Source organism: Berghia stephanieae, chromosome 5 (genome assembly GCF_034508935.2).
Source record: "Berghia stephanieae isolate SIO BIC M18660-M18661 chromosome 5, UCSD_Bste_1.3, whole genome shotgun sequence".
In the NCBI taxonomy this organism is placed as follows: Eukaryota; Metazoa; Mollusca; class Gastropoda; order Nudibranchia; family Aeolidiidae; genus Berghia; species Berghia stephanieae.
In genome coordinates, this window is record NC_088364.1 from 6,563,583 (window position 1) to 6,574,364 (window position 10,782).

Consider the following 10,782-nt stretch of genomic DNA (forward strand, 5'->3'; position numbering starts at 1 on the left):
TATATATACACACACACACACACACACACACACTACACCAGCTCAACGCCCTTTACAAAAGGTCCCTAGCCAACAACAACACTTAACATGTAGGACGAGAAGTGACGCCTGTTAGACGATACTACATTTTATTCGGACAGAGACAACGCTGTTAACGTTAAGTTACCCATTTTACAACTGAGTACGGTGAGAGAATAGTAGTAAAGATCCTGTTCCAAGGACTCAACAATGTGCCGCTCATCACTCTAACCTAGGACCTTCCGATCCGAAATAAATTATAAATAGACTAGAGAAATTCTCTATATAAATAGATAAATATCTCTATATAAATATATATAGAGAGAGCAATATTCAACGATGAGCCTATAACGGTTCGGGTTATCCGACCTGCAAATAAGTGCACGTCGATCCAGTCCAATCGGCATAATACCAGAGGTGCCAGCACGGTGGGTCACAGTCACAGATTATATCAAATTAATAAATTAAGGAGCAGGCACTGGTGTAAGATAAAGATCGGAACAAGTGTGTATTAAAGGTGCCAGACAAAGCATGAAAGAAAAATACAAGAAAGAAAAAACATCCCAAGAAAATCAGTCGACCTCGACTGGGGATCGAACCTCAGACCTTCTGATTACCGGTTCGACGTGCCACCTTTCATAAACACTTGTTCGTGTCACAGATTAGCATTACATAATAGGTAGGTACTCAACCAGCGAAACCGTGTGGCACGTTGAAACTTTCATAAAGCCATGACTTTTTTTTTTAAATGAAGATTTATTTTTACGTTTATTTACTATATTATTAACATATTATTACATGAATAATGACTGTGTTGTAAAAAAAATAAAATAAAATATAAACAAGTACTTTATTTGTTTTTGTTTTTTGTTGTTTTTTTTTTCTTTTTTAAACATCTATCTGGCAACTCTCTACATACCAGTTTATTGAACTGATGAGTCATACTTGTGATTATGTCAATCCCCATGCTATTTTTGAAATAATGCCCGTTAATACGCCTCCTCTTGTTTTTTCCCCAGACAATGAAGCCTTTGAAAACGTACACGGTGGACTGTCTGACTTTTTATTGTGCTGTATTAGTGACGTCATCAATATTTGTCATCCGGTGCACAGATGCTGCGGACGACAATTCACTCCCTTGCCCTTCCCCGTGCAGGTGCCAAAAGGGGAAAACCTACGAGTCGTACGGAGAGGTGAACAGAATCGACTGTTCCAATTTAGGACTGACCTCAGTGCCGAATCTCAAACTTCTAGAGGGCAGCACTAAATTTAACTTCCTTCAGCTGGATAAAAACGAAATCGAAGAAATTTCAAAAGATGATTTTCCTCCGGGGATGAAAATCGTCATTCTGGATCTGAGTTCGAACAAAGGAGTCAAAATATCCACCGACGCATTTTTGAATTTGGGATACTCTCTGAGAAAAATGACAGTAGACGCTGTAGATTTAGTGTACAACAAGACATTGGACATCTTCGACGGGTTGTTCTCTTTGGACGAGCTTTCCCTGGAACACAACAACAAAAAACACCCGCACGTCGAGACGAAATTGTTTCAAGGAGAGGTTGCCAAGACATTAAAAAGCTTAACTCTTGCTTTCTGTGGAATACGAACGATGAGTGATGATACCCTAAAAGGCTTAGAGAGTTTAGAGGAGCTCAATCTTTCCAACAATTGGTTGACATCCGTTCCGTCGACAATAAAGCATTTGTCAACTCTCAAGTTCGTCGAATTTTTCTACTGTAGAATGAAATCTTTAGAAGACAACGATTTCTCTGGTCTGCCCAAGCTAGACGAGATCGATCTGTCTTCAAATGCACAGCTCACCAACATCAGCGACAATGCCTTCTCAGGGTGTGAGGATTCCTTGGTAAACTTGAATCTCCAAAGATGTGGCTTGACCAAGATTCCGACTAAGGCGTTGCATGATTTGAAAAAACTAACAACTCTGGACATATCTGAAAACAATTTCAAGGACGTCGGAGCCAGTCCTCTGTCTGGCGAATATAAACTAACACATCTTGTGATCAGTTCGAAAAATCTCAAATTTGACCCGGATATATTTGACGGGCAAGAGGAAAACATCGTTGACCTTTCAATCCCTCGTATGGACCTTGACACGATACCCTTGGGGGCTTTGAAAAAGTTGACCAAATTATATCGTTTGTCTCTTGAATACAACAACATAACCACATTACCCAAAGATGCTTTCGACGGTATTACAGCCACATCCATCCGGCTGGACAACAATCCTTTGTCTCACATAGAAAAAGGAGCGTTTAACGGTCTACCCTCAAATTTGATAATCTCTCTTCGTAGAACCAAAATGGCCGACATTGAATTCCTTCTGGACTACTCCGAAGACGCCATCGACACGGTCAACCTAGAACACGCTAGTTTAGTGTGTAGTTGCTCTATGAAAGAAGCCATCAATGTCACGCAGACGATCAAACACGTCTCTGGATCATGCATGAAGGGTGACAAAACTTTACACATTACCAGCAGCAAACTGGGTCCCATTTTAGATCAGGCGTGCGAGGAAGAAAAGGGAAACAACCTTGGAAATACTCTATTAGTTCCTAGTAATACTTTGGTTGTTTCCCTTGTATTATTATTTGTCACTGCTCAAATGGGAATTTCGCTATGATACATTGTGACACTTTTTCAACTTTATGCATGTTATGCTCTCCTTTATATTTATTTTCTTCTTTTTAAGGTAATTTCTTTCTCATGATTTTAGTCTGGAATTTTACAGAATCCCCACAAAACGTCTTTCAGTTTGTCAAATATCCATATCAGAGTAGAATTCCGTATGAAGCTGGGGAGGGGGGGGGGGGGGGGGGGGGGGGGGGGGGAGAGATATTTGCCACATGGACAGGAGTTGGAGGTTTTCTACTTCCGCATAGGTTCTCACCGTCCGAATATCATCTTTACCTTTCGAACACATAATATGTGACCCATCGTCTCAAAACGGAATTACACTCCAGCACGATTGCCTCGAATACACGGTTTCCTCGAACTCATTTGAATGTCCCAAATTCTTTTCTTATTATTCTTGGTTATCATTCCATTCTTTCCTCGAACTAATTTTTACCGTGAACACGGTTTCCTCGAATTAATTTCAACCAGCCAGCGTTAAAAAAGACAAAACAAAACAATGAGATTAATTGTAGGATTTCTTTTTTTTTTAAATTGGACTTGTGACATTGACAGTTACATATCAGGTGTGTATCTATCTACACTGCACGTGTATGTAATCAGTATGATACACATGCACACACACAAACAGACACGCACTGCATCGCCGTTTCGCATAACCGATACTTCTCTTCTGTCCATTCTTATCACTTCCCCATTCGTTCTAATTGAAATCGAAGTGACTATTCTCATCCCCCTAGTCTAGGATGCTAGTCTTCATAATAGTAGTCCACAATTGTTGTATGTTTAATCCAAAGGTTGTAATGCAGTAATTTGTTAAGTTTCTTGTCACAAGTTGAACAATTAAAAAAAAAAATCAATCAAATCCAAATCGCAAAAAGCCGGCGACGTTTTTTTCGGTAATCCAATCGGCCGTGGGGGGGGGGGGGGGGAGGGGGGAGGGATGAGAATAGAGGCAGCCAATTGAAATACCACGCGCCATGATTTGCTAATACTTTGCTACGACAGTAAATGAATTTTGTGATTGTGATACAGCAACCCCCCCCCCCCCCACACACACACACACCAACCCAACTTCTTGTAAAATGTTATGTAGAAGGGAGATAACTTTATAATACCATTTTACAAGAAGTTGGGGTGGTGTGTGTGTTTATGTGGGGTGGGGTAATTGCTATATACCCGGGGTTACTTTTACCCCATGCCTATTTATTATTATTACAGTTTTCTGAGACAAATTATAGGCGTAGTCTCAAAACTAATGTTCTTAATTTTTACATGTTAATGGTAGTTGAATAACACTACCTATGCACATGCTCATTTTTAACTCACTCAACCCTAACACCGACTATATCAGCAGTAGTATACCCGGGGTTACTTTTACCCCATGCCTATTTATTACAGTCTGATGAGACAAATTATAGGCGTAGTATCAAAGCCAATGTTCTTAATTGTTACATGTTAATGATATAGTTGAATAAAACTACCTATGTACATGCTCATTTTTAATACATTTTTTCCAATTTTGAAAAGTATAAAAAATCTCTAGGATTGAGTGAGTTAACTTCGAGCCATGGCGTAACTATAGTACTCTCAAGTAGGCCATGCTTCCAGCACATGGTTCATCCCGACTTAATACCGCTATGACACGGTGGGTTACCCATATTTGCTAATACTATTAATACTAATAAGTACACGAAGATCTTGACCAATCAATATCGGATGAGAACATTTTCTAGACATATTCTGACGCCGGGGGGGGGGGGGGGGGGGGGCATTTTTTTCTGTTGTTGTTTTAGTTGGGGGGGGGGGGGGGGGTGGTTTATTTGTTTGTTTGTTTTTGTTTTTTGTTCTTTTTTTTTTAGGTTTTGTCGGAGTCAACGTGCATATATATTTGCAGGACTGATAACCGAACGCAAATATGGGCTTGCTATTGCTATTATAACATTGTTGTAATGGACAGTATTTTGCATTAGTTTGAGAGTATTTAAATTTCCATTACGACAATGAGACCATAATGAGTTGGGTTATCAGATCTGCAAACTAATGCAACGTCGGTCAGAGTACAACAATATGTCGATTACCGAGTTCTTTAATTTAAAGGCATTAAATTTAAATGAGCTATTTTCTCTGTTATCTTTTAGCCGTTGTTATCTTTTAGCCGTTTACTACGCGCTCTTCACTGCCGCTGATATAACCTGTAATTGTAATGTTGTAAACCAATTTTCTAAACCTAAGACTGCAATAAACGCTTAATCATTTTAGTGAACGTGCGGTTATTATTTGGGATTGAAATATTGTGATTCCAATTTTTAAAGAAATAAATGTAATGTTGGCATTTCTAAGAAAATTATTTATATATTTATTTATATTTATCTATCCTTAATTTATCCAAGTATGTGTTTATTTATAAATATACTTATTAATGTATTTATCTATTCATTTGTTATTTATTTATCAATTCGTTAGTCGATTTATTCATTTGTATGTATATACATCCGCAACAACAACAAAATCCGCCATTTGATTTAAAACACTTATACTTATATTATACTTATAGTCAACAATAGTGTATTGTCTCAGAATAATAATTAGGTATGTTACTAAACATTACTCACCTATTTACAACTGTTTCCTATTTAAGGCATGACGATTCGGAGTTTCGATTTTGTTTGAGCGGAAATTAGACTGTTGGATACATTGTTTTCACCTTCGGTTAATATGAATTCGGTTGTGTAAAATAGATTTAGGCTAACAGTACACTCACAATAGGTGCTCCTAAAAGCCACTTCAGGGGGGAAAAAAGAAGAAATAATTAGCCTTGATTTCTATACTTTTACTTTTTTTAAAGGTTATACAAATCATCAAAAATCGGCAAAAAAAAAATCCGCCATCCGCCAGGCCATTTTTTCCCCGCCCCGCGAGGTTAAAAATCCGCCAACCTGGCGACACTGTCTATCCCTCCACACAACACGTAGGCTCTCCGTACTTACATTCAGTTTTTAAGTATTATTTTTCAACCCCTCCCGACATGTTTATAAATGCAGGTCTGACATCCGAACGCAATTATAGGCCTAGTTTAACTTTATTTTAACGGACAATATTTCGCGCCATAATTTATGACTAGACTTCCATTACAACGATGACCCCATAATGAATAGGTTATCAGACCCCACTATAATAATGGCACCGAATTTGAGCAGATCCAAACAAAGCTGTCGACTTGAAATTTCAACGAATTTTTCGTAGTACAAGGCAGGTCTGGATATAAATTATTTGGATTACAGTATTACAGCACACAATAATCAACTCTGTGGATCTGTGTGTTATTTGCCTTTCCGTAGTACGGCGGTATCTAGTAGTATTGTGAAACACGATCATAAAGAAACACACCGACTTTCTCGATATAAATATATAAATAATATATATAAATGCATATAATATTCATTTATTTAGTTATTTATTTATTCATTCATTCATTCATTAATGTATTCGTGAATTTATTGTATTCAAATTTTGTTTCATTACTTATTTATTTATTTATTTATTTATTTATTTATTTATTTATTTACTTATCTATTTATGTATCCATGTATTTATTGATTTACTTATTTATTTATTTACTTGTCTGTTTATTTATTGTTTTACTTATTTATTTGTTGACTTATTCATTTATTTATTGATTTCCATATTTATTTACAAATATACTTATATATTGTTGACAATAAACGCTGCCGCGCGGAAATTTAGTGTTTTTGTTGTTGTTGTTGTTGTTGTTGTTTTTGTTTTATATTTATTTTTTTTATGTTGTTGATTTTGGTAAATAAAGCGTTAAGTCCAAACTTTTCCAATTTTATCAAATGTTGTTATGGCGAGACCTTTTGCCCAAATGTTATTTTTTTTTCTACAATTACACAATTATTATTATTATTATTATTATTATTATATTATTATTATTATTATTATTATTATTATTATTATTATTATTATTATTATATTATTATTATTATTAGACCTCTATTGTTATTATTATTATTGTTATATCCACCACCATCATCATCATCATCATCTTCATCATCATCATCATCATCATCATCATCATCATCATCATCATCATCATTATTATTATTATTATTATTATTATTATTATTATTATTATTATTATTGAAGAAATGGGTTTGCTTCATCTTTAATTAGTATTATTGCCTAACAGGCGTCTTGCCTCGTTCTACATGTTAGGTGTTGCTGTTAGTCAGTCAGGGACCCTTGAGCACGTGTAGTGGATATTGCTCTGTATACAAAAGCTCAGGTGTATTTTTTTTTTTTTTTTTTGGCTTTTTAATGTTTGTATTTTTATTTTTTTTTTTAAATTTATTTTTTTGCGACTCGATTGATGACGCCAGCAACTTTATTGAATCTTGTTACGTATGTATTGCATTATATTTTATATTAAAAAGCTCGTACTCAACGTGAACATATTTGCAGTACAGATCGGTTATATATTTTTTTGTAGAAAAAGTGATTGTTTCCCTTGATTGATTGCGCAAAATAGCAAAATTTCATTTTTTGGGACTCAGTAACTCTTCCACTATGTTTCTAAAACTTAAGGCTCTGAAAAAAAAATCAGAGCAAGAGTATGAGTAGTAGTAGTAGGCTTTCTGTTAAGGTGCTCCCTTCAGTTCTTAGGTGTTCCCTTTTCTTACAGGTCTCAAAACTGGCATATTTTGCATTGAGCAAGAGTGTACTTTATTTCGCGATTTCAAAACGCCATAACTTTTTTTTTTTTTTTTAAGAGTGAAAAATATTTTTTTCTTCTGTTCTGTGCATCTATCAACCCAAAGTTTGAGATAAATATTCCTAGATAACTGCATAAATTAATTTGGATTTTGGTCTGGAATACCTAATGTTAACCCAACTAAGTTCAGGCACTGAATTAATATTATTGTAAAAGCCCAATATTTTGCGTTTGTTCGATTGAGAGTAATTGCAATACAAGAAAAAATAAAAAGAGACGATAAGAACTTGGATTATCAGACCTGCAAATATGTAACGTTGCACGTAAAAATTAACCACGTACATATTATTATTATTATCTTCCGTGTTGGCAAGTCTTATATCCAAAATATTTATGAGCATGTTTTCATTATCAAGTCTCCAGTGAAAATATTTATATGTATGTATATATATATATATATATATATATATATATATATATATATATATATATATATATATATATATATATATATATATATATATATATATATATATATAATGATGGCGTAACGGAAGGGGTTACTTTAATTTAATTTATACTATACGATGGTGTGTAGTGCTTACTAGAAGCTTTGTATCACTTTGACCGAAGATATTATTATTATTATTATTATTATTATTATTATTATTATTATTATTATTATTATTATAAAGGTCTTTTGACTTATTTATCCGTAATTGTTTTTTTTTTAATTTACCCTTTTTTCATCCCGTAGGGGAAATTTTTCTTTAGGGTCTATTCCAAGGGAAGACTTGGAATAACCCAGGCGTCAGCCGCAGTGCAGCGCCGCAAATTGAGCAAGGGCGAGGTGACTTGCTCAAGGCCACAGAGCGCAGCGGTGGGTGATCGAACTCGGTACCTCTTTCTGGCACGAAACAAAGACCGTACCGTACCGCGCTGAGCCACGCTGTTCCTGATATGATATGATATGATATGATATCATATGTGATGTGATGTGATATGATATGATAATGATGTTAATAGAAAAATACTCATAAACATGACAATGTTAAATCAAGTCTAGTCGGTTCAATATGACCTACAATAAATATGTACACACAGGCCCCGTACAAAAGGACTTAAGTCACATTTTCATGATTTGTTTTTTCGGGTGATTAGCCTTACTTAAAAGAATAAACTCTTAACTTTGTGCACTAAAATAATTATTATCATGATGAGTCTAGCGAATCTCACTCCCCTACCACAATAAAATAAAATTTCTAGGTTTAAAACGGGTTTGAAGGCAGGCTCTGTAAGATTGTCGACTTTAAGGCTAGTGTCGAAATATGGGACCCCTACCTTATAATTTTATTATTTAGCCGATTCAAACTTCAGCCTCAATTTTTTTTAAAACTGACTTCATGTGACTTAAGTACTTTCATCGCGCTAGGCTTCCTTGTTGTTTTTTAATTGTGACTCATTCTTTTTTTTACGATTTACACCCAAATTATTAATAAGTAACTGTTACTGATGTGATCTTTATTATATTTTGACATACCAATTTTATTTTTTATTTCTTTTTGTAAATCAATTGAATTTCGTATTGTCGGGCTCAATGTTTTTGAAAAAAAGAGATAGATGAGAAAAGAAGACATGGGGAGAGAGAGAGAGAGAGAGAGAGAGAGAGAGAGAGAGAGAGAGAGAGAGAGAGAGAGAGAGAGTGGAAGAAACGAGATATAAGAAGAAGATGTAGTAAAAGCATAGATAGATAGATAGAGTAGATGATAGAGAGAGATAGATAGATAGATAGAGAGAGAGAGAGAGAGAGAGAGAGAGAGAGAGAGAGAGAGAGAGAGAGAGAGTGAGAGAGAGAGAGAGAGGAATACAATTTGATTATACAATTTCAACCATTTTAGGTATCGCACTAATACTCACAGGGCGGGGTCCTTTGACGTCCTATTGTGGGCAAGAGGTCACTTGCTGTGTCTTCTATCCCCTAAATTCCGTCTTTCAAGTTGCTTTCTGTCTTTGTCTTGGAATGGGATTGCTTGGTTCTGTCCTGGCCCCTGCCAGAATCCTTGGCTGAGAGGGAAACACTCAAATGTATTGTATCAGTTTTGGGAGATGATTTTTTTCTAGTAAATCATCTCTCTGTCGTATATTTTTAGTTGTGTTTTTTAAATCTACACTCTATAAACATTTGAGTGTGTTCCTTTTGGTGGGATCCCGTGCTGGTGTCTGAATGAGACTTTTAGGTGATCTCAAACTAAGTACACTGATAGTGTGCTCGTGGAATCTACACATCTGTTCCCTATTAATTTGTACCTTTCCCCTTTGTCTTACTTTTTTTTATCTTTCTTTGGTGCTGTTATAGTAATTCTAAGTTGTTGTTTGTTTTTATTTTTTACTGTCCCATATTCTTTTTCTTTTTTTATTGGCGCTGACATGACCTACATGTATGGCAATGGCAAGCGCCGTAAAAACCATTAAAAACAAACAAAACAAAAGATCACAGTCGAGATCAGATTTTTGAAAAACAAAACAAAAACAATGTCACTGGAATGTTTTCTACGTGTTATAAATAACAATAGCCAAATGTAATGGAAGCTTCGATTTGATTTACGAAGACAAATGATGTGGACGTTTCAGGTTTTCCCTTCGGTCATCATGCGACACCGTTCTATTTTCTGTACCAGAAAGCAAGTTAAAATCTTCTGGTGATCGCTCTTTTCAATCTTATTGCCCTAAACTCTGGAATACCCTATTGCTACCCATTACAGAAATCGAGACTTTATCTCAAACTTCAAATCTGCTTTCAAAACTCATGTTTTCACAATTCATTTTACTGTTACACCATGCCGACTAGAACGTTTGCATACGATTATTTTAACAATATGCATTTTGTTTCCATGTTTAATTTTGGCTATTAATTTTCTTAAATAAGTCATTATCTGTAAACCGTTTTGTGGTGTTTGGTTCATGGAACGCGCTCAACAAATGTCATTTATGATTTATTTACTATTATTATTATTATTATTATTATTATTATTATTATTATTATTATTATTATTATTATTATTATTATTATTATTATTATTATTATTATTATTATTATTATTATTATTTTGTTGACAAAGGGCATACCCGAATCTTCCTCATTTTCTGACTTTGTCAATGCAATTGAAGCCTCTAATAAATTGGACTATGTTTTGTTTTTTTAATTTCTTCGAGCGTCAAGCAGTAACGTCTGCTTTCTCCATTTTAAACAAACCATTTATCAGGTGTTAAATGAATACCGAGGCGTTAACCGCGTTTTCTCTGTCGTAAAAAAAATATGTAATTTCGCCTTAGAGGCATCATGTCTTGTCCTACATGTGTTTATAAAGCGCTTTTA

The 10,782-nt window shown here is 34.9% G+C and overlaps 1 protein-coding gene across 2 annotated transcripts in view; it reads left to right on the forward strand.

Moving 5' to 3' along the window:
- LOC144972311 (uncharacterized) overlaps positions 1-3,572 on the forward strand; it is a 17,322-nt gene extending 13,750 nt beyond the window's left edge. The window contains exon 2 of one of the 2 annotated variants that reach the window (XM_078913400.1): positions 1,038-2,821. In XM_078913400.1, the coding sequence (XP_078769526.1) occupies positions 1,041-2,663 (1,623 nt within the window). In that variant the 5' untranslated portion in view covers positions 1,038-1,040 and the 3' untranslated portion in view covers positions 2,664-2,821. Of the gene's footprint in view, positions 1-1,037 lie in introns of both variants that reach the window. The other variant, XM_078913399.1, reaches the window with a different exon arrangement.
- The last annotated feature ends 7,210 nt before the right edge of the window (positions 3,573-10,782 follow it).